Source organism: Malaclemys terrapin, chromosome 4 (assembly GCF_027887155.1).
Source record: "Malaclemys terrapin pileata isolate rMalTer1 chromosome 4, rMalTer1.hap1, whole genome shotgun sequence".
Classification (NCBI taxonomy): Eukaryota; Metazoa; Chordata; order Testudines; family Emydidae; genus Malaclemys; species Malaclemys terrapin.
In genome coordinates, this window is record NC_071508.1 from 20,290,841 (window position 1) to 20,315,210 (window position 24,370).

Below are 24,370 nucleotides of genomic sequence, written 5' to 3' on the forward strand. Positions count from 1 at the left end.
TGCGGGGACCACACTGGAAACACACCAGTGCAATGCTGATTCCCAGTTTACAATTACATTTTGAGACCTGTCAGCCAGTTTATAACCAATTCATGTGTGCCACGTTACTTTTGTATCCTTCTAGGATTCCGATCAAACTGGAGTGTGGCGCCAACTCAAGCGCCTTACAGAAGTCTACATACATTATGCCAATGCTATTTCCTTTCTCTACCAAACTTGTAATCTCATCAAAAAACAGATCGCAATTCTCTTGGCCGGAAATATTTTCCATACACCCATGTTGATTTGCATTAATTAAATTATCTTCTTTAATTCTTTATTAATTTAATCTTGTACCAGCCGCTCCATTATCTTGCCTGGGATCGATGTCAGGCTGACAGGCCTGAAATTACCCAGGCCATCCCGTTTACCCTCTTTAACAATTGGCCCAACTGACTCTCCCTCTGGAGCGTATATGGAGCCTGGGCACTTAACTCAGGGCTGTGAGTCCACTGGGCAGCAGGGCACATGAAGCTAGGCATGGCAACGCTGAGCCGAAGTCCCTTCTGTGGTTCTAGCCAAGATCACACAGGCTAGGAATTGAATCCAGCATCCCAGGCCTTAGCCCCCAGCCCACCCCTCCTCTCTAGGTGCCTCGGGGGAGCGTGGAAAGGGCGAAGGCCCTGCAGTGACATCTGTCTCCTGTTCTTGGCTGCAGGCCACCAGAGCCCTGTACGAGATCTTCAAGGAGCAGGCCTGCAGACAGCAGGTGAAGGAGCTCTTCCCTCAGCTCTCCATCGCCCTGCTATTCCAGATCACATATACGGTGGAGCTGTCCATGCATAACGAGAGGGTGAATAACCAGGGGGACACGCCTGCATCCTTCAGCCCTGTCAGGTACCACCAGCCCGACATCCCGCCTCGGTTCTGAACTGTCGCCCGCAGGCACACGGCAGAGCCTGGCCTGGGCTCGCTCAGTAACAAGAGGCTCGCTCTGCATGCAGGTATGCGGTGGATGCCATGCAAGCCTTGCTCCAATGTGCTGGCTACAGGGACCAGACCACGTTCATCCACAAGCAGGGTGGCTGGGGCATGCTCGTGAACGCCGACATGCACCACGAAGGCGTCTTGGTGCTTGCCCGGTGAGTGTCTTGTCCCTGGGGCTGCTGCCCAGAACTGACTGCAGTAGCATCTCCCGTCCCTGGGCCCAGGACACGGCCACATCGCCTTCCCCGCTGGGTGAGACGCGGCTCCCAATCGCCTGCGTGGAAGAGGCCACAGCCTCTGTGCCGTTGGCCGAGGGGTCAGTCGGCTACTTCTCCACCCTGCGCTGCCTGGCGTAAACCGCTTCCTGCGTGGCTCTGGCAGGCGTGGCTGGGCAAAGACAGCCTCCGTCATGTCTGTCTGCAGCGTTGGTGTAGCCCTGTCAGGCCCAGCACATGAGAGAGACAAGGCGGGGGAGGGAATGTCTTTGGCTGGCCCAGCATCTGTGTGTGAGAGAGAGACGCTAACACAGAAAGCTCTAACACTTGTCTTAGACCAATCTAAGATATTCCCTAACCCACCTTCTGTCTCTCATCACCCAATATCTGGGCACATGAGAAAGGCCACCGAGCCCACCGACGCCCTTCTTTATCTGCAGTTCTCTTGCAGCCTATCACGGAGTCCCCGGGCAATGCTCTGGAACTGCTCCCCACAAAGCCAGTCAGGACTTTGGGGAGCCTCCTCTCCCTCGGAGCAGACTGTCTTCAGGGCAAGAAGCTCACACGGCTTCACCTTCCTGGGTCTCTCCTTGGAGCATTCAGCATATGCCCCTCCGTGCGCTTCCCACAGCGAGTCCCCCCAGGTGGGGTCCTGAGGAAGCCAGAGGATCCTGCACGCACCCCCACTTCGCAGTCAGACGTGACTCTTAGCCAGCCAGTAAAACAGAGGTTTATTCGATGACAGGAACACAGTCTAAAACAGAGCTTGTAGGTACAGCAAACGGGACCCCTCAGCCGGGTCCATTCTGGGGCCCAGCGAGGCAGACAACTCCGTCCGCACTCACTTCCCGTCCCCAGCCAGCTCCCAACTGAAACCCCCCTTCAGCCCCTCCTTTCTGGCCTTTGTCTCTTTCCTGGGCCAGGAGGTCACCTGATCTTTGTTCACCTTTAGCTATCCCCTTGCAAGGGGGGAAGGGCCCTGGCCATTTGTTGCTAGGAGACAGATTGTCAGCCATTTATGCACACTGGAGACTTAAGAAATGCATAGGGGAAACTGAGGCAACCACACAGTATTCAGAGGAGACATTAAGAACGTCCCTCCCACTTGGTCACACAGCCCAGCGCTGCGTGCTCGGAGCTGGCCTCGTGGAAGGGCTCCCTGTAGAGTGATTAAGGGTCTGGGTCTCTAGCAGTTAGGCTGCTGGGCATTTTAAGCCAGCAGGAACTAGTCCATGCCAGCTGCACGTGACTAGTCACCCGGGATCCCCTGTCCTGTGGCACTGGTCTGGTTAGATTTGTAAATGGAGAACCAGTCCTTGCCCACCTCAATGATGTGGTGTTTGTGTTTCCCATGCCAGGGCCATGGTTTCGGTCAGTTTCCAGGAGCGTTGCTGGATTTTCCAGGAGCTGATGGCCATCCTCAACTGCAGGGATGATAGGCGGTACATCCCGGCCATGGCGTTCTTCATTCAGGTGAGCCTCACTGGCGGGTGAGGGTCGTGAGAACAGCCCTAGCCCAGCGGTGACTGTGGCATGGGACTGACCTATGGCCAGGGGCGGCAGGTTTGTAGAAATTTTGGTGGTGACCAGCAGAGCCCGCCCCTCCAAACTGCCTCCCACCTGTCTAAGTCTCTGGGAGGGAGTTTGGGCAGGGGGAGGAGGTCTGGGGTACAGGCACTGGGCTGGGGTAGGGGATTGGGGTGCAGGAGGGGTGAGAGGTTGGGCCCTGGGAGGGAGTTTGGGTGGGGGAAGGGGCCTGCGGTGCAGGCTCTGGGATGGAGTTTGGGTGCTGGGTGCAGGCTCCAGGCTGGGGCAGAAGGTGGGGGTGCAGGAAGGGGTGAGGGGTGCAGGCTCTGGGAGGAGTTTGGGGGCAGGAGGGGGTGTGGAGGGAGGGGGTACAGGCTCTGGGAGGGAGTTTGGGGGCCGGAGTGGGGTGTGGGAAAGGGGTGGGGGTGCAGGCTCTGGGAGGAGTTTGGGGGCAGGAGGGGGTGTGGAGGGAGGGGGTACAGGCTCTGGGAGGAGTTTGGGGGCCGGAGTGGGGTGTGGGAAAGGGGTGGGGGTGCAGGCTCTGGGAGGAGTTGGGAGGGTGCGGCGCTTACCTGGGGCTCCTAGGCAGGGCGGGCCTGGGGGCCTCCGTGTGCTGCTACCCCCAGGCACTGCCCGCGCAGCTTCCTACTGGCTGCAGGGGCGCTTGGGGTGGGTGTGACGCAGTAGGGAGCGGGGTGGATTGACCTGGGTATGTCGGTTAGTTTTACTGGACTGTCTGCATGGGGGATGGGAGAGCAGGGGATGACTTTAGGTGAGGGACAGTACCTGAGCCTGTTAACCTGAGCCAGGAAGGGGGGTGGGGCAAGTTGACACCTTTGCCCTGGAAACTGGACAAAGGGAGAGGGGGAGAGAAGGAGGAGGAGAGAGCCTGCAGGAGGGGTTTTGGTTTCAGTTTTGGGCTGGGTGGGAAGAGGCAGGGAACCCCAAGTCTGGGGTCTAAGATCCTTGCCCCCCAGAGGGACCTGGCTAAAGGGGTCCTGGTTGTACTTACAAGCCCTGCTTGGGACTGTGTTCCTGTCATCTAATAAACCTTCTGTTTTACTGGCTGGTGAGAGTCACGGTGAATCACAGGAAGTGGGGGGTGCGGGGCCCTGACTCCCCCACACTCCGTGACAGTGGGACACAGACCCACCCCACTCAGGGGCCGCAGGGAGGGGCCGGCAGCCATGTGGAGCAAGCAGGCAGGAAGCCGCTCAGCTCCGCTGCACTGCGGGTGGTGAGTGGGGGCCCCGGGCTCTTTTAAATGGCCCGGGAGACGTGGGGGCAGAAGGCGGGGCCGAGGCCCATGGTGCCCAGGCACCGAGGGCCCATAGAACTCGCCGCCCATGCCTATGGCCAGGAGAGGAGTAGGTGGCTCTGGGGGTGGGTGGGTGACCAGGGGCAGGGAAAGCTCCTAAAGCCCTATGGGTGGAGTCACTGACTCTGGACATTGTTACCGGCCCCAGCTGGTGTTGCGGGGCTGGAGCAAAGCCCAGGGTCGGGTGTCTCTTGTTCCCCAAGGCTCAGCTCCATAGAATGGTCCCTTGTGTGACCTCGGCCCTGAAGCCCCCTCTGACGTCCGTATGCCATGCGCAGGCCGGGCCCATCCACGGCCAATTCACCTGCCCCCCGTAGACCGGGCGGCCCTTTGGAACACAAGGCTGCAGCCCCCTCCCTCCCTGCTCCGCATGCAGCTGAGCCTTAGTGAGGGAGCAGGGTAGGCCTTGATCTTGGCTGGAGCCTCGAGGGCCCGTTGCGCTAGCAGCGTTTCAGTGGGGCACACACAGTGACCAATCGCGGTGCCCGGTGTACAGCGCATGCTGTGCCCGTGGCAGGTGGAGCTAAGGGCCCCTTGGCAGAGATGAGTCGTGAGGGTCCAGCCCCGTTCTCTAGCTTGTTTCGCTGTTGATGTGTTAGCTCCTCCAGTGCCCTGACCTTGGCAATAAGCAGGAAGACGCCATCCTGGACCACTTGAGTGGGCAGCTGAGAGACCCCAACACTGTGGTGCGCTGGCTGGCGCTCAAAGGCCTCCTGAACCTGTCCCTGTGCCCAGAGAAGGTGAGAGGGGAGGAGGGCTGGGGGATAAACCCAGAACCGCAGGGAGCTGCTGCAGGGCTGGGGTCATTGAAACCTTCCATGGGGACATGGCCCTGGCCTCGAGTCAGGAGCCCTGGCTTCTATTCCTGGCTCTGTCACTGACCTGCTTGGTGACCTTGGGCAAGTCTCCAAGCCTGGCTCCTGCGGGGTGTGTCTCTGGGTGTGTGCAGTACCTGGCACTGCCGGGCCTGATTGTGTCTGGGGTCTCTGTGATCCAAAGAACCCTAGCACTAGATTAGCAGCAGAGCTGTGGACTCTAGACCCCAGGGAATGCTGGTGACACCAGTGATCAGGGACGCCCAGACAGAGCCATTTCGCTTCAATTAGGAACCATTTTTTCCTACAAATCCCCTTTTAAAGCCTCATAGGTTTTAACTGTTGATGTCACAGCTCTGTCCCGCAGCACTTGCTCCTCTGAAGAGCTCTACAGGGGCCTTTTGCTGCTAAGATCTCATAACAAGTTTGATACACACAGTATAGTGAAGGCAGAGAAAACCCTTGGGGCTTAAATACACAGATCTGGCAGCCTGGTAAAGAGGAGACAATCTGAAGGCAACTCTCACTAATGATAATTTACTTACCTTGAGAATAGCGGGTCAGTCCGGTTTATTAAACCCGGACTACGATTCTATCAGACATGGAGAGGGCGTGACTGTAATTCTTTGTCATACACCATTCCCATCGTTCCATGCGCCTCAGCCTGGTTTTCACTTGCTTGTGGTTCATTTTTTCTTCCGGAACCGGTTAGCCTGTATTTGACACATTTTTTTCCCTGATGCCGGTTGAGATTTTCATAGATTCATAGATTCTAGGACTGGAAGAGACCTCGAGAGGTCATCGAGTCCAGTTCCCTGCCCTCATGGCAGGACCAAATATTGCCTAGACCATCCTTGATAGACAGTTATCTAACCTACTCTTAAATACCTCCAGAGATGGAGATTCCACAACCTCCCTAGGCAATTTATTCCAGTGTTTAACCACCCTAACAGTTAGGAATTTTTTCCTAATGTCCAACCTAAACCTCCCTTGCTGCAGTTTAAGCCCATTGCTTCTTGTTCTATCCTTAGAGACTAAGGTGAACAAGTTTTCTCCCTCCTCCTTATGACACCCTTTTAGATACCTGAAAACTGCTATCATGTCCCCTCTCAGTCTTCTCTTTTTCAAACTAAACAAACACAATTCTTTCAGCCTTCCTTCATAGGTCATGTTCTCAAGCTCTTCTCTGGACCCTCTCCAAAAATGTTTTGTGGGGCTGTCTTTGAAAGGTTCAAAAACCAAATACAGAAATGATTGAATCTGGCTTTTAGTAACAGACCAACCCTAGAACTCGTGTGCAAAATTGGCTCCCTCCTCTAGGCTGGGCTGTAAGGACAGGGACTCGGGAGAACCCAGGTTCGGTTCCTGGCTCTTCCAGACTCCCTGGGTGACCATGGGCGAGTCACGTAGCCTCTCTGTGCCTGAGTTCCATGTCTGTACAATGGGGATAGAAATCCTTCCTTTGTGTGCCTAGCCTGTAAGCTCTAGGGCAGGGGACGTCTCTTACTGTGCCTGGAAATCCCCCAGCACAAGCCCTGATTGCAGATAGGCCCTCGAGGTGCTATTTGAACCCCTATAACAATAATAGACTTGATTTATTTGGGGTCAATGTGTTGTGCAGAGAACTTTCCACAGATGATACCCGCTAATAAATACCATCCCCTGAGATCTGGGGTACAAGGAAGCAGCTGCTTATGTTGCAGGTAGCCGGCCCTGCTGCCCGTGATCCTAGCTGGCTGTGCAAAGGCTTTGAGGTTCTAACATGTCACCTGGAGGCAGGGGCGCTGGAAGACTTTTTATAGTGGAGGTGCTGCACCCCACCTTACCCCTGCCCACACCCCCTGCCACCCCTAGAGCTGGGCTCAGGAGCAGGGCCATGGCTCCAGGAGCCGGGGGCGGGGGAGGTGGATGGAGCAAGGGAACCGAGGCTGGGGCCACAGATGGGGGTTGGCGCAGGGCTGACAGCTGGGACCCTGTGAGCGGGGCCAGGAGCAGAGCCCCGTGTAAAACCTGGGAGTGCTGCAGCACCCCCTTAGTTCCCATGCCTCTGTCTGCAGGGGAGGTGGACGTTGTTTTGGAAATGGCTTGTGGGTCACTGGAGGGTGTTTTGTAAAGCAGCTCCTCATTTCACGCAGGTGGGGAAACTCCAGCGTCTGCTGCCAGAGGTCCTGGAGCAACTACAGGAGGTAGACAGGGACATCATCGCCGAGGCCATCACCGTTCTGAAAAACATCCTTGCCGGCATGGACAGGCAGAGCGCCAGCCGCGCGGCTGTGCAAGTGGCTGAGAAACTCCTGCCTTTCATTGATGATGTAAGGCCTGGTGGCCCATGGGAGACCGTTCAAACTGCGGACCTGTGAATGGGGACTGGCGGGTGGGCTAGCAGGGCCTGTGTATGGTCCTAGCCAGAAAAAGGATTGTTGTAAATGACGTGAGCCCATTCCCACCTTCCTCTGCTACCTCACTCTCCATCAGAGCGTATGGCAGAAAGGATGGGAACCCTTGTGTCCTGCAGGCCTGCTGACAAGGATCAGGGCTGCCTGGGGACAAGGCTCCCCTTGTGGAAGGACATGCATTCCTGAGTCTGCATGCAGTGAGGGGGCCTCTGCAGCACAGGGTGCTGCAATGCTCTTGCTGGCTTCCAGGGTGACAAGTGATGGTACCCTGGTGAAAATCCTGCCCCTCCTCTCCCTGGCCAGGAATCCCACAGCTGGCCTGGGAGCTCCATAAGGAAACGGCTCCGTTTGTAGGTTCTGCAGCTACCACCCTTTCCTCTCCCCTTTGTTCTCATGGCAGCGCAGCGTCAAAGGAGGGCCTAGTTCTCCCCAGGTCTTTCATAACCACAAACTAGCCCCCGCCGGCACGTTCACCAGACTGATGTCCAGTCCCCCACTGGATGATGAGATCCAGCAAGTGGGCAGGAGAAAGGGGCCCATCCATTACTGCCTTCTAGGGGTAACCCCCAGTGGGGGCTCCTGGAGCGTCCACCCACCTCCCCAGCTTTCACAACACTAAATACTACCCTCAGCCCTGCCGAACTCTGCTGGGACCCTGCCGCTCTTTATTTAGAAGTGGCACAGGCCCGGCTCAAGCTGTTCCCAGGGTCTCCTGGACCCCAGCTGCAGGATCTCGCCCTGGGGCGAGCCCTTTAAACCAAACCTCTCTCGGGCCCGGGGGGAACAGAACAGGTTCTTTATGGGGGGGGTGTTAAATCCAAATAGCGTTAATGAACACAACGCCCATCACCAGGGAAAGGCAAATAGGCCTCAACAACTGGAGGGAAGACCAGCGAGGTGCCAATTCAACATCTGCCTATGCCCACTGCAGTGCAGCTCTGATGCCCCCAGACCGCTCCCATAAGTTTTGTGCAGAGCCTGTCCGGCTGCTCTGAGCTGACACCGGGGGCAGGAGCAGCTGGCTAGTAAGATTAACATGGGATGGAGTCTAGCAAACAAGCCAGGCTACCTGTGTAATGGCATGTTACCCTGTATGATACTGTTCGACTACTAGGTGATGCTCTGTAAAATACCTTATTTAAATGAACCTCAGCTGTATCCAGCAGAGCATTAACGGTTCTTATGATGAACCCATCTGCAGTGCTCAACTTGTGCCAGGGCTTGCCAGGGCTTAGCCCTGGCATCTCTGGGCTTGCTGCATCAGTTATGATTGTAAAAAAATTGCTTGAGCCCCAGCACCTCTTTCATTACAAATTAAGCACTGTCCATCTGGTGTGTGTAAACAAGCTCTGTAGGCAGTACATATCTGGTACAGAACATGATATGGTGTCAGGAGTAAACTAAGAACAGAAACCAAAGGAAAACAGCAACACAGGTTGCAGACGGAAGGAACAGCAACGAAGTTTGCAGGACCTCATCAACATGTCCCACTCTGATTCCCCAGAGAACGTCACCTTTCATAACCCTTCACAATGGACAGACTGGAAACAATGTTTGGCACGATTTTGCATTGCAAACAAGCTGCACAAAGGAACTGGGGATATACAGGTATTGACTTTAATTTAGGCTATGGAGAAGCACGCAGAGCATATCTTTACCTCCTTTGACTTTACTGAAGACCATCACAAAGACAACTATGCAAGGGTTGTGGTTAGGATTGATGCACACTTTATAACCAAGGGAAATGTGGTTTATTAAAGAGCATGTTTTCAGCAAAGAATTCAAGAACCAGGGGAAAATGTTGAAAGTTTTAGAAGACCTCTGCATCCCCTGGCTGAAAACTGTGATTTGGGGAATGTAAAACATGAAAATTTCAGAAACAGGCTGGTTATTGGGTTAAAAGATAAAAACCTTTCATAGAGACAAGCCAGGTGAGGTCTAAATGATATTCCCTCACCTACCTCTAATATCCTGGGACTGTCACAGCTATAACAACACTGCTAAAAACCTTTCACAGTAGCTACCGCCGAAGAGAGATTTAACTCTACCCACAGCTATACAGCTAGCAAGAGTCAGAATTAGTCAAACAACAGGCAAAAGCAAATTGAAAAACCTGCAACTAGCTTAAAAGCTACAAACAGACACTTAAGTGTTAAAAGTCTTTCTCATAAAATCCCTGAGGTAAGGAGAGAGAATTCGCAGGCTAAGAGGGACAAATGCCAGTCTACATGCACAAGGTGTGGAAAAGTCATATCCCAAGGGAGGATACATGTCCAGCCAGAGGCGCATGCTGTAATAAATGCCTGAAATATGGACATTTTGCAGCTGTTCGTTGCACTGAAGCAGTCAGGGAGTTGACTCATATTGCAGACAATCAAGACCCATTGATTCTGGGATCTATCACTTGTGATGACATGGCGCCCGCCTGGAAAGTGACATTGAATATTCAAAGCAAGACTATTGACTTTAAAGTTGACTCGAGAGCTGATGTCACACAGCTCTGACCCTCCCTGAAGGGATTTTGAACTGCATGGGCACCGAAGCAATTTACAAAGACAAAAGCTTTGCGTTCCGTGTGTATGAGATCAAAGACCAACAACCTTCTCAGCTGCAGTGTAGCAGCCATGATGGGCCTAGTGAGAAAGATGGAAGAACTTGAGGATCTGATGCTATTGGGCTTTTGAAAGGTGATCTAGTCCAAATCAACTTAAGAGGCAATGCTGAACCAGTGAACAACCACCTCTACAAGAGAGAGAACTGGGAAAGACTAGCTGCAGATTTTTGTGAATTCAGAGGACATCATTGCCAGGTCATTGTGGACTACTTTTCCAGCTATATAGAAATAATGTACTTGAAAGACATAACATGTTGCAGTGTTATTGAGAAACTGAAGTGTACGTTTGCTCATTTCTGTATCCAGAACAACTAGTGATGGACAATGTCCCACAATTCACTGCAGCAGAATTTAAGTCAGTCTGAATGAAATATGATTTTGCTCATATCACTGGCAGCCCAAATTACTCACAAGCGAATGGAGAGGCTGAGAGAGCTGCGCAGACAGCCAAAAACATCTGACAGCAGGAAGATCCATTCCTTGCTCCTCTGAATTACAGATCAACACCAACAGCAGCTCCTGCATCTAGTCTAGCACAACTCCTCATGGAAAGACAACTCAGAACTACTGTTCCAAGAACCTACTACGAAGTGGCCAGACAGGAAGAGCGCAGCCAAATCAGATAAACAGGCTAAAAGAATCATAGAATCATAGAATATCAGGGTTGGAAGGGACCTCAGGAGGTCATCTAGTCCAACCCTCTGCTCAAAGCAGGACCAATTCCCAACTAAATCATCCCAGCCAGGGCTTTGTCAACCCGGGCCTTAAAAACCTCCAAGGAAGGAGATTCCACCACATCCCTAGGTAAAGCATTCCAGTGCTTCACCACCCTCCTAGTGAAATAGTGTTTCCTAATATCCAACCTAGACCTCCCCCACTGCAACTTGAGACCATTGCTCCTTGTTCTGTCAACTGCCACCACTGAGAACAGCCGAGCTCCATCCTCTTTGGAACCCCCCTTCAGGTAGTTGAAAGCAGCTATCAAATCCCCCCCCCCCCTCATTCTTCTCTTCTGGAGAATAAACAATCCCAGTTCCCTCAGCCTCTCCTCATAAGTCATGTGCTCCAGACCCCTAATCATTTTTGTTGCCCTCCGCTGGACTCTTTCCAATATTTCCACATCCTTCTTGTAGTGTGGGGCCCAAAACTGGACACAGTACTCCAGATGAGGCCTCACCAATGTCGCATAAAGGGGAACGATCACATCCCTTGATCTGCTGGCAATGCCCCTACTTATACAACCCAAAATGCCATTAGCCTTCTTGGCAACAAGAGCACACTGTTGACTCATATCCAGCTTCTCGTCCACTGTGACCCCTAGGTCCTTTTCTGCAGAACTGCTACCTAGCCATTCGGTCCCTAGTCTGTAGCAGTGCATAGGATTCTTCCATCCTAAGTGCAGGACTCTGCACTTGTCCTTGTTGAACCTCATCAGGTTTCTTTTGGCCCAATCCTCAAATCTGTCTAGGTCCCTCTGTATCTGATCCCTACCCTCCAGCGTATCTACCACGCCTCCCAGTTTAGTGTCATCTGCAAACTTGCTGAGAGTGCAGTCCACACCATCCTCCAGATCATTAATAAAGATATTAAACAAAACTGGCCCCAGGACCGACCCTTAGGGCACTCCGCTTGAAACCGGCTGCCAACTAGACATGGAACCATTGATCACTATCCCTTGAGCCCGACGATCTAGCCAGCTTTCTATCCACCTTACAGTCCGTTCATCCAGCCCATACTTCTTTAACTTGGCGGCAAGAATACTGTGGGAGACTGTATCAAAAGCTTTGCTAAAGTCAAGGAATAACACATCCACTGCTTTCCCCTCATCCACAGAGCCAGTTATCTCCTCATAGAAGGCAATTAGGTTAGTCAGGCACGACTTCCCCTTGGTGAATCCATGCTGACTGTTCCTGATCACTTTCCTCTCCTCTAAGTGTTTCATAATTGATTCCTTGAGGACCTGCTCCATGATTTTTCCAGGGACTGAGGTGAGGTGAACTTATGAACACTTTTACAACAGATGTCACGCAGAGAACTGCCTTGTCTAGAACCTGGTGCCCGGAGGTGACATGTAACTGCTGATTGGGGTCACCGTTTAAAGGTTCAGCCACTCCCAGAACAGCTCAAGTCACCCCGTCCCCAGGCTGCCCCCTCAGCCTCACCTCCCAGAAAGCAGTGGCCCCTCCCTACAGCATCCAGCTATTGCTCCTGGTTCTCCCTGCTTGGCACAGCTCGCCCAGCCTCCCTGGTCACTGGACTGGTTCAGCTCTGCCAGCAGCCATGCAGGGCGGGGGCCCAGCAGCACCATGTGACCAAGCGGGGCTGGCTCTGAGTTAACAAGAAACCCATGCACAGGAGTGGGGCAACCCTCAGCCCACTCCGAGCCCCTGGAGGCTGGGTGGCTTCCAGTCATGGCTTCCAAGGCCCCCTATCTGGGAACTCCTGCACATTTACCACTCCTTGGCCCTGGGTTAAATCCACCCCAGGTCCCTGTGCGTGGCTTGAACAAACACCAGTGTAGGAATTTGCCCCCCACGCTTGGCCCCCTTGGCCTGGCTAGAGGGCCGCTGTGGGTCAAGAGCAGTGTGAGCTGGGCCCGCAAAGCGGGAGGACAAACTACACCCCCTCCTTCGCTCTTTGAATCTTTCCTCATCACTCCCTCTCTGCCGCCCCTGTCCTGGCGCTGCTCTGCCCTGAGCATTCCCCCTTGGCTGACACAGGTGTGTGCTGATGTCAGTGTGCCCAGAGCTGGCTGTGAGAGCCCAGGGGCAGTCTCACCCCACCTTACTGCTCTCCCTGGCCAAGAAGTTACCAGGCCAGCCCCTCAACTGGTGGAAATCTGCATCTCGATTGCCTTCAATGGCGCTATGCCCATGAGACTCTGGCCCCAGCTGTGGCTGTATGGCTGGGGGGTGAGTTACCAATACCCCCTGCAGGGCAGACATCTCTGGCACAGTGAGCGCTCGCCCCGCTGGGTGAGAATGACTGTCACAGCGTCTCCTCCCCACGTCGTCTCTTGCAGGTGACCAGCAGGCTCCGGGTGCTCTCCATCACCCTCTTTAAACACCTGCTGGAGCTTGTAAGGGGGCTCGACAGGAGGCGGATGAAGGCGCATGTGCTCCAGAGCCTGGTCCCGCTGCTCCTCCTTGTGCATGATGAGCGTCCCAACGTGTCCCAGGTGAGGCCACGAGCTGGAGCCTGCAGCGGATACCGTTACAGAGTGACCAGTAATTTGTTTTGAGGGGGCAGCATGTGACACCCCCTCTTTAAAGGGTCTCGCTGACAGAGGGCAGGTGCTCAGTGCTGTGACAGTCAGGCGCTCAAAATCACTTGAACGTTGAGTGCAGTAGCGCCATGACCATGGCACCCCACCCAACTGCTGAGTCTTCCCTGCATCCTCTGAGCCCAACACTCCCCCCCTGCAGCCAGGCTGAGAGATTGGGTGGGGGGAGGGGTCGCCTCACCACTCCTACAGCCACTGGCCTCCGCACATTCCCTGGCTGTGCTGGTGGGAAGAGCACAACCCTGGCCATGGCCCCTACCAGGAGCAGAGCTACCCAGTCTCCAGATGGTGCGCAGGACCCAGTGTGCCCTTGGCCAAGCGGCCCGGACAGCCCGTACTAGACATGAGATGCCCAAGCCGCCCCCCCCACTCCCCGCCCCAGGTGTCTCTGCACATGCTAGCGCTCATGGCCACCATCACTTGGGAGCCAAATGCCACCAGCACTAATGAATTCTCCCTCCTACCCACCATGAGGAGGGGAACTGAGGCACAGCATGAGGCCTAGCGCCTCAAAAGTATTGATCACCCATAGGCATTAGGCACCTAAATCCCTTTGCAGCCCTGGGCCTAAGCAACTTGCCTGAGTTCCTGCAGGGAGAGCTGGGAATTGAGTCAGGTCTCCAGCTATTGCCTTAGCCACACCACCGCCCTTCCGCAAGCAACCTGGGGCCGGGAAGCGTTCAGCATGCACGGTCTCCCCGCCTCCGGGTAACGAGGCTAGTGGCTTCCAGCTCCCGTAACCGTGGCCGGCTCGCCCTGGCCCCACTTGTTTTGCAGGTGTGTTGGGACACCCTCAGCAGTGCGGCAGAATTCCTGAAGTGGCACCAGCTTGGTGGCTTCATCCAGCGCAAGGATATCTGGCAAAGCTGTGACTGCCTGGTGAGGGAGCCCTCAGGTCATTCACTGCGCAGCCCTCGTGGTAGGAGCGGGGGAATCGGTGGATAGGGCACCCCCCATTGCCCGGCTCTGTGCCCACACTGAGCCCCAGCCCTGGGACCACTCCTGGCCCTGGGTGTAGTCCCTCTGCGTGATCCCCCCGGCACAGGAAAGAGGGGTGAAAACAGGACGTGCGCTCCACACACCTGGAACCCGGCCTGCGGGACGGAAAGGCCTTTAATAACCTTGTGCTCCCTTGTTCTGGTCCTAGCTGACGCGCTACAAGGGGAGAGCCAACAACTTTCTGTGCCAGACCATGGCCTTTCTGGAGAACCCACAGACTCCACTTAGACAAGCGGCCATCAGGTTCATAGGTAACCACAGAGCAGGGGTCCCTTTAACAGGGGGGCTGGATCCGGTCCCAGGCTCTCCTCAGTCCCTGCCAGCAGCGAGAAGTAACCCTTGGGCTCCTGATTGTCCAATGCAGGATCAAGGGTGTCAGAAGTCCGCAGGAGCAAGCTCACCCCAAACTGCCCTGATCGGCTGATGGGCCCCCTCTAACCCCACTGCTCCCCATGCAGTCCCCATTCCCCCCCCCCATACCCCACCATGGGCTCTTGGTAGTGAACCCTCAAGGTGCTGTGCTCTCCTTTGGCAACCAGCCCTGTAACCATCCCTGGGGACTCACCCTTTCCCCTGGGGACTCGGGAGCACCGTCCTGGCCAGCGAGGGGCGGGGGAAGCGAGGGGTTGCTTGGAGGGTGACATTTGACACCCTCGCTGGGGCTGCGGGGATGTGACGAGCTGTTTGTATGTGTAGGGCTCGCTGCCCGGCAGCTGGACCAGAGGAGCCAGGACAAGCTGGATGCCATCTGCAACGGTGGGTGGTACCTGCTTTGAGCACTGAGCGCTAGGGGGATGAACGGCCCAGGGCCGTGGGCTGGGTTCAATCTCCGACGCCAGCAGGATCTCGGGCGAGAGCCACAAAGGGATGCAAAATGTAGATCCCCAAACCCCTGATCAGCTGCCTCCTCACCCTGTCGTGTCTGCTGGTTGGCATGTGCCAGGCACTTAGCCCTGACCTCAGAGCTGCGGCCTGGCAGATCCCCAAACTGGGCCTGAGCTGGCTGGCCTTCAGAGACGATTGCCCCCCCCCCAAACACAGCCGAGGTGGGGTGCTGCCTCCCCCCTTGCACTCACTAGCCCAGTGTTTAGAGCAGTCACCTCCACGTGGGGTGCCTGGGGTGAAGCCACTGCTCCAAATGAGGCAGAGGTGACGTCCGGTCACCTACCTCCTTGCTGCGTGCCCGGACCCCTGGGCAGCGCAGGGCAGAGCAGCATCTCCACATTGTTGGCGAATGGTGGAGGGGGGGAGTGATATAGCTCAGGCTTCTCACTCCCAGAGCAGGTTCACAGCTGGGCCTCCCAACCAGAGCTAGAGAATGGCTGAGCTCCCTCCTCGGCATTTCCTGGATGGCAGCAGGGCACCTAAAGTTAGGCATAGCCTAACAATGTCCAAGCCCCCTTTATGACTCTCCCCCTCTCTGGACCTAAGTGCCCATCTGTGCATTGGGGGGAAGGCGGAGGGTAAATACAGGCAGGGATGAGGTGCTCAGATACTGCAGGGATGGGGCAGTCCTAGAAATAGTGAGTAAATGGGGTTCATTGGGACTTCTTGCCTGTGTCTGGAGGCTCCCTCATTTGTGGAGGGCAGCAGGGATGTTTAGTGAAGGTTGCTGGTTGTTCCTGCTAGTCCCCTGCCTCCCGCCTCCCAGCCTGCTGCCTCCTTGTCACAGGCCGAGAGGTACAGCACTGGCTTGGTTTGCTGGGGCTCTCCAGAGCTCTGTGGCTCTGACCTCCATTTCCTTCCTTTCAATCTTAGACCTCAAAGGCTTGCAGCAGGACAGCAACTCCTCGGTCCAAAGCCTGGCTTCTCAGACCATCTTCATCCTGGAGGCGTTCAAGAACCACCCGCCAGCCCACAGCAGCCTATGGACATGCTTTCATAGGATAAGAACAATGTGCACTAAGGAGAGCCCGGTCATTGAAGCTGCCCAGCTGCCCTAGCTCTGGGAAAAGCCAGCCTCCCTTCCCTGGGAGCTTCGTGCCAGACCATGGCTTCTTCCCCATTGGCCGCCTGCTCTGCGCAGCCATGTGAGTAGTTAACTGCTCGATAGCTTTCATCACCATGTACTTTTTGATAGGTTTCCATGCACTGTGTAGCATTTACGTCCCGCCCTCCCTCCCCATTTCCAGTCGTGTATGTTTTTGGTGCCGTCTGCCATTTTGAAAATTTATTTTGTATTATTTTTCTGTGTTTGGCCGGGGGAAGGTTGTGTGCCTGTGTTTTGACATATTTAGAGAAAAAGTATGAATGAGTAGAAAGAGAGACTGTAAGGGATTCACGGCTCCCTCCCCGTCCGTCTGGGCGGGAGACCACGCCCTTTGCTATGATACTTCCGGGTACCTTGGTTCAGGGGAAAAGTAGCTCAGTGTTAATGGTTCTAGCCTGCAGTCAGGCCAAGTAATGGTAGAGAGTCTGTTTGCCCAGGGCCCTCAATCAGGGCAGGGCAGCAATCGAGAAGGGGCTGTGGCCTACAGGCAGGCAGGCAGAGCAACAGAAGGTCCATTTGCCTGGCCACTGATCAGGGTGGGGCAGCAAGCAAGTAGGGGGGCTCTGGCCTACAGTCCGGCAGAGCTGTGGCAGTCTAGGGGAGGTTACCTCTCTGGTGGGAGAGTCAGCACAACCGTCTGGCATCCGGATTCAGGTGGGAGCCAGACCAATGCAGGCCTCCTGACAACCATGTGGGGAGGCTACCACTTCTGACGTTGGGTTGCCGGGGGTAGGGGAACCCAGGCCCTCCCACTCACTTACGTCCCATCCCAGGGCCCTAATAGAAGCGGAGTGGCCTGCCACTGGGTCAGCGGGGAAAATCCAACTGCAACACACTGGCCGGCTTGTAGTCAATGACACAGCTGAATCTGATTTGGCTTCCCTGGGCTCCTTCCTACACGACCATTCTCTGTGTACATGGGTTCCAGGGTTGTTGTTTGCTTTGGACCACGAAAAAGTTCAAGGAGCTGAGATTACAGAAAAGTCCCATAAAATGTAAAAGGGCTTAAAGCCAATGGAGTTCTCTCTCTCCCTTTTTCTCTCTCCACATACACCACATCTATCTATCTACCCCCATACACCCCCACATCTATCTATCCCCATACACCCCCTCTATCTATTTATCTATCCCCATACACATATCTAGCGACATCACCCCCCTCTATCTATCTAGCTACATACTCCCCCTCTATCTATCCCCATACACCCCATCTATCTATCTATCTACATACTCCCCCTCTATCTATCTATGTATCTATCTATCCGCATACACCCCATCTATCTATCTACATACTCCCCCTCTAGATAGATAGATAGATAGATAGATAGAGGGAGTATGTAGATAGATAAATAGATAGATGTGGTGTATGGGGATAGATAGATAGATAGATGGGGTGTATGCGGATAGATACATAGATAGAGGGGGAGTGTGTAGATAGATAGATGTGGTGTATGGGGATAGATAGATAGATAGATGGGGTGTATGCGGATAGATACATAGATAGATAGAGGAGGAGTATGTAGATAGATAGATAGATGGGGTGTATGGGGATAGATAGATAGATAGAGGGGGAGTATGTAGATAGATAGATAAATGTGGTATATGGGGATAGATAGATAGATGGGGTGTATGGGGATAGATAGAGGGGGGAAGGAAGAAGTCGGACCGCTGAAGACTTTCGCCGGAGAGGAGATTAAAGATAATCTAGGCATGGCACAATATCTCAATGAATATTTTGCATCGGTGTTTAATGAGGCCAATGAAGGTATTAGGGATACTAGCACCGTGACAGAGGGGCAAACAGAATGGGGGATTACCGTATCCGAGGTAGAAACAAAACTCGAATGCCTTAATGGTGCTAAATCGGGAGGACCGGATGATCTTCATCCGAGAATATTGAAGGAATTGGCGCGGGAAATAGCAGGCCCATTAGCGATAATATTTAATGAATCTGTAAACTCAGGAGTGGTTCCGTTAGACTGGAGAATAGCTAATGTGGTTCCTATTTTCAAGAAAGGGAAAAAAAGTGATCCGGGTAACTACAGGCCTGTTAGTTTAACATCTGTAGTGTGCAAGGTGCTGGAGAAAATTCTGAAAGGGAAAGTAGTTGAGGACCTTGAGGTTAATGGCAAGTGCGATAAATTACAACATGGTTTTACGAAGGGCAGATCGTGCCAAACGAATCTGATCCCCTTCTTCGAGAAAGTAACGGACTTATTAGATAAGGGAAATGCGGTGGACCTAATATACCTGGATTTCAGTAAAGCGTTTGATACTGTACCCCATGAGGAATTATTGATTAAACTGGAAAAGATGGGGATCGATATGAAAATCCAGAGGTGGATAAGGAATTGGTTAATGGGGAGAATGCAGCGGGTGGTATTGAAGGGTGAACTGTCAGGTTGGAGGGAGGTTACCAGTGGAGTTCCTCAGGGTTCGGTTTTGGGACCCATTTTATTATAACTGACCTCGGAACCGATTGCAGGAGTGGACCGATAAAGTTTGCGGACGATACGAAGGTGGGAGGCGTTGCCAATTCGGAGGAGGATAGGGATATGCTGCAGGGAGACTTGAATGAGCTTGTGAATTGGAGTATCAGAAATAGGATGAAATTTAATAGTGAAAAGTGTAAGGTGATGCATTTAGGGATGACTAACAACAATTTTAGTTACAAGCTGGGGACGCATTGGTTAGAAGTAACGGAAAAGGAGAAGGACCTAGGGGTTCTTGTAGACCGGAGGATGACTATGAGTCGACAATGTGACGTGGCGGTGAAAAAAGCCAATGCGGTCTTGGGATGCATTAGGCGAGGCATATCTAGTAGGGATAAGGAGGTGCTGCTTCCGTTGTATAAGGCGCTGGTGAGACCTCATTTGGAGTACTGTGTGCAGTTCTGGTCTCCCATGTTTAAAAAAGATGAACTCAAATTGGAACGGGTGCAGAGAAGGGCCACTAGGATGATCAGAGGAATGGAAAACCTGTCGTATGAAAGGAGACTGGAGGAGCTCGGGTTGTTTAGTCTGACAAAACGAAGGCTGAGGGGGGATATGATTGCTCTCTTTAAATATATCAGAGGGATAAATACAAGGGAGGGAGAGGAATTATTCCAGCTTAGTACTAATGTGGACACGAGAACGAATGGATATAAACTGGCCGTGGGGAAGTTTAGGCTTGAAATTAGACGAAGGTTTCTGACCGTCAGAGGGGTGAAATATTGGAACGGCCTTCCGAGGGAAACGGTGGGGGCGAGGGACCTGTCTGGTTTTAAGATTAAGTTAGATAAGTTTATGGAGGGAATGGTTTAATGATAAAACATATTATCTGAGGAATACCGAGCAATGGTAGGTAAATAGTATAATGGCTAACAAGGGTCAGGCCGGAGACTCTTGCCTACATGCTCGGGGTATTACTGATCGCCATATTTGGGGTTGGGAAGGAATTTTCCTCCAGGGTAGATTGGCTGAGGCTCTGGAGGTTTTTCGCCTTCCTCCGCAGCATGGGGCAGGGATCGCTAGCAGGAGGGTTCTCTGCCAATTGAAGTCACTAAAACACAGGATTTGGGGACTTCATCAGCAGAGTCAAGGGAAGGGTAGGGACGGTTTTGTGGCCTGCAGCATGCAGGGGGTCAGACCAGATGATCATAATGGTCCCTTCTGACCTTAAAGTCTATGAGTCTATGAGTCTATGGAGTATGTAGCTAGATAGATAGAGGGGGTGTATGGGGATAGATAGATAGATAGATGTGGTGTATGTGGAGAGAGAAAGAGGGAGAGAGAGAACCCCATTGGCTTTAAGCCCTTTTACATTTTATGGGACTTTTCTGTAATCTCAGCTCCTTGAACTTTTTCGTGGTCCAAGGCAAACAACAACCCTGGAACCCATGTACACACAGAATGGTCGTGCAGGAAGGAGCCCAGGGAAGCCAAATCAGATTCAGCTGTGTCATTGACTACAAGCCAGCCAGTGTGTTGCAGTTGGATTTTCCCCGCTGACCCAGTGGCAGGCCACTCTGCTTCTATTAGGGCCCTGGGATGGGATGTAGGTGAGTGGGAGGGCCTGGGTTCCCCTACCCCTGGCAACCCAACGTCAGGAGTGGTAGCATCCCCACCTGGTTGTCAGGAGGCCTGCATTGGTCTGGCTCCCACCTGAATCCGGATGCCAGACGGTTGTGCTGACTCTCCCACCAGAGAGGTAACCTCCCCTAGACTGCCACAGCTCTGCCGGACTGTAGGCCAGAGCCCCCCTACTTGCTTGCTGCCCCACCCTGATCAGTGGCCAGGCAAATGGACCTTCTGTTGCTCTGCCTGCCTGCCTGCCTGTAGGCCACAGCCCCTTCTCGATTGCCGCCCCGCCCTGATTGAGGGCGCTGGGCAAAACCCCAGGCTGCAGGCCTAGATAAAGGCCTACTGTAGCAGGGTGGCTACCCCGCTCCTGCCTGAGGGGTTTAAAAGAGTCCTGGAAGAGGGCTGGGGCAAAGGGAAAAGCTACTGGGCTGATTGGGGAAGTAGCCACAGCTGGGCCATGCCCCAATCAGGCCCCAGCTGGCCTGTATAAGAAGGCTGGGAGCCAGGAGCTCAAGAGTCTCTCTCTGAGTGCAGAGAGAGAAGGGCTTGGCTGCAGGGAGCTAGACAGGATACCTGAGTGGAGCAGGACTGGGGAAAGGCTGAGGAGCTGGGGAGCTCCAGCCTGGATAGCCCCAGGCTGTGGCCTGGTAATAGGCCAAGAGGTACTGGGGGTTGCAGAGGGCAGCCCAGGGCTAGGCCAAGGCAGCAGGTCCGAACCCAACCTTGCCGATGATGAGTGGCCTATACTGCAGTCTGCCCCAGAGAGTGGGGGCTAGCTGGTGACTGGCAGTGGCCTTATCCTGAGGTGAGGTGGGGTTAGTGGGTGGGGGTTCCCCTGGGAGGGGAGACCTAGCGTGTGTGGGTACTGCCAGGGGGCAGCACCCAGAGCAAGGGGCACCGGGGTCCTGGGAGGGACACTGGAGCCTGAATGCAGAGGACAGGCGCATCACTGGCCTGCAGAGGGCGCTCCAGAGGCTGGAGAGCTAATTCCCTGGACGACCAGCAGGAGGCGCCGCAGGGGTGAGTCCGGATACTCTTACATATGGTGGAGAATGCGGGTATAGCGGTCCACCCGTGACACAAGGGGCCAAGGCAAGGACTGTGGACTATTGCCCAATGCAGAGACTTGAGAACCAAAGGTGGAGAAAACCATGAAGGACTATTATTGGAGAGCCCGTGTGGCCCGTCTCGCCGAGCAGCAAGCCAGGCTGCTCCAGCTGCTGCGGGGGAGGGCACAAGGACCTCATTGGGGGCCAGGCACCTTGGGCAGGAGGCCGGTGCCAAGGTCAAAGAACTGTTGGGCCTGTGGGGAACCAGGACACTTGAAGAGGGTGTGCCCTCACAGGGCCCAGGCGAGCCCTGAAGGAAGGGCTGTGCCAGAGACAGACCGTGGACTGACTCGAGTGCCCCCTGTGAAGCCAACAGGGGGGCTCAAATTGTGTTGGGCCTGTGGGGAGCCAGGGCACAAGAAGGGGGAGTGCCCTCACGGAACTCGCAGGGCCCAGGCTAGCCCTGAGGTGGGCAGGGGTGAGCACTGGCTGTGCCTCCTCTGCCACAAGGGGCGCCGGGAAAAGCGGCCTAGCCCCCAGAGACGGAGGGGGAGGCCAGAGGATCAGGCTGGGTCTGAGACTGCCCCGAAGGAGGGGGTGGTGACGACCAGGGCCCCACAGAGGGGATTGTCAGGGGCAGGGAGGCCCCAGACAAACCTGGGATCCCATGGGGGAGCTGAAAAGGCAACCATGGGAACCCAAACTATGGAGGAAGTGAGCAGCTGCTCCTTGCACTGGACAGCCTGCGAGCAGAGAGGGATTTCCTGCGGGCCCAGCTGAGAGGAATGCTGGGGCGTTAGGGATAGACAGACACCCTACCCCCCCGGTGGAGGGGATCTTGAGGTGGGGGGTGTGTAGCAGGGTGGCTACTGCACTCCTGCCTGAGGGGTTTAAAACAGCCCTGGCAGAGGGCTGGGGCAAAGGGAAAAGCTACTGGGCTGATTGGGGAAGTAGCCACAGCTGGGCCATGCCCCAATCAGCCCCAGCTGGCCTGTATAAGAAGGCTGGGAGCCAGGCGCTCAAGAGTCTCTCTCTGAGTGCAGAGAGAGAAGGGCCTGGCTGCAGGGAGCTAGACAGGATACCTGAGTGGAGCAGGGCTGGGGAAAGGCTGAGGAGCTGTGGAGCTCCAGCCTGGATAGCCCCAGGCTGTGGCCTGGTAATAGGCCAAGGGGTACTGGGGGTTGCAGAGGGCAGCCCAAGCCAAGGCAGCAGGTCCGAACCCAACCTTGCCGATGAGTGGCTTATACTGCAGTCTGCCCCAGAGAGTGGGGGCTACCTGGTAACTGGCAGTGGCCTTATCCTGAGGTGAGGTGGGGTTAGTGGGTAGGGGTTCACCTGGGAGGGGAGACCTAGCATGTGTGGGTACTGCCAGGGGGCAGCACCCAGAACAAGGGGCACCGGGGTCCTGGGAAGGACACGGGAGCCTGCGTGCAGAGGCCAGGCGGATCACTGGCCTGCAGAGGGCGCTCCAGAGGCTGGAGAGCTAATTCCCTGGACGACCAGCAGGAGGCGCCGCAGGGGTGAGTCCGGATACTCTTACACCTAAAAAAGGTACTCGGGCTGCAGAGGGGCACCCGAGAGATAGGCAGAGGCAGCTGGTCCAACCCCCCTTGCCGATGATGCGTGGTTTATATACTGCAGTCCGCCCCAGTGAGCGGGGGCTAGACAGTGACTGGCAGTAGCCACTGAGGCAAGGTGTGGTTAGAGGGTTGGGGGTTCCCCTGGACACCCAGATAGTGGGTTACTGCCGGGGGCAGGACCCTGACGTAGAGGGGCACCGGGGTCTGGGAGGTACACCGGGACCAGCGGCAGGCGAGACACCAGCCTGTAGAGGGCACTTAGAGGCCGGAAGAGATCATCCCTCACCGTTGCCCTGTGACACAGACTCTCTATCTTTGCTCGGTCTGACTGCAGGCCTGAACCATTAACACTGAGCTAATTTTCCCCTGAACCAAGGTATCCCAGAAGTATCATAGCGAGGGGTGTTGTCTAGGGTGACCAGATGACAGGAAGAAAATATCGGGACACAAGGGGGGGGGTATCTGGTGGAGCAAAAAAACCCAAAAAACTGAGTGCTGCCGGTATAAGGACACAAACAGCTCCCTCTCCCAATTCTCTACTGTGGCCCAGTGCTGCCGGCAGTCGGGGGCAGGAGCTGAGAACAGCCGAGTGCTGTGGGCAGTCAGAGGAGATTATTCACCCTTCCTTAGGTATGCATACCTTCAGCCTCTGGTTTTTAGGAGGGGGGGGGGGAACCAACGGAGAACAGCTGAGTGCTGCCGGCAGTCAGAGGAGAAGAAAAAAAAAAAAAAGCCGAGAACAGCTGAGTGCTGCCGGCGGAGAAAAAAAAAAAAAAAAGCGGAGTGCAGCGTCCCGACCGAAGATCAATCGGGATGCGGGACAAATACCTAAATATCGGGACGGTCCCGATTTTATCGGGACGTCTGGTCACCCTAGTGTTGTCTCCTGCGCAGACGGACGGGGAGGGAGCTGCAAACCCCTTACAGTCTCTCTTTCTAGTCTTTCATACTTTTTTCTCTAAATATGTCAAAACACAAGTACGCAACCTTCCCCCGGCAAAACACAGAAAAATGGGGACGGCGCCGGCAATGGGGATGGGGTGTGGTAACCTGTCAAAAACTACATGGTGAAGAAAGCTATCGAGCGGTTATCTACTCACATGGGGTTGTCAGGGAGGGGTAGTACCTCTGATGGGGGAGCAGTCGTACTCCTAGGAGTAGCTCATCCACTTTGGTCCCCACTTGACAATACCCAGCTCTCACCTGTGACTCCAAGGAGCTGTCAGCATGTGACAGCGGCCACACCCCGGAGACCGTCTCGACCGGTGGGCTAAACCAGGTGAGGGTAGCCGATGAGTATGAGACTCTCTGTGAGTTAGGGCCTGTCTACCCATTGCATGCGAAGGCTGGATCTGGCTGACTGAGGCAACCTGGTTCAATGGTCACGAAGGTGATGACAGCAAGCGTTGTGGAACGCTTAAGAGCACAACAAGACACGTAGGCGTCCTGGTCATCCACTGCGCCCTGCCCTATCTCCAGCCGTCTCGACTTCTGTTCTTGCCACTGGATACAGATAGGAACTGGGAAGAGAGAGTGAGGCTGACGTCGCGCAAC

General features: G+C 54.6%; 1 protein-coding gene across 1 annotated transcript; it reads left to right on the top strand.

Moving 5' to 3' along the window:
• Positions 1-542: 542 nt before the first annotated feature.
• Positions 543-16,361, top strand: LOC128837045 (maestro heat-like repeat-containing protein family member 7). Its single transcript, XM_054027866.1, has 10 exons — positions 543-876; positions 984-1,121; positions 2,540-2,654; positions 4,626-4,766; positions 6,977-7,153; positions 12,874-13,029; positions 13,912-14,013; positions 14,282-14,384; positions 14,830-14,889; positions 15,892-16,361. The coding sequence occupies exons 1-10, from the start codon at positions 818-820 to the stop codon at positions 16,074-16,076; spliced, it is 1,236 nt and encodes a 411-aa protein (XP_053883841.1). The 5' UTR covers positions 543-817; the 3' UTR covers positions 16,077-16,361.
• The last annotated feature ends 8,009 nt before the right edge of the window (positions 16,362-24,370 follow it).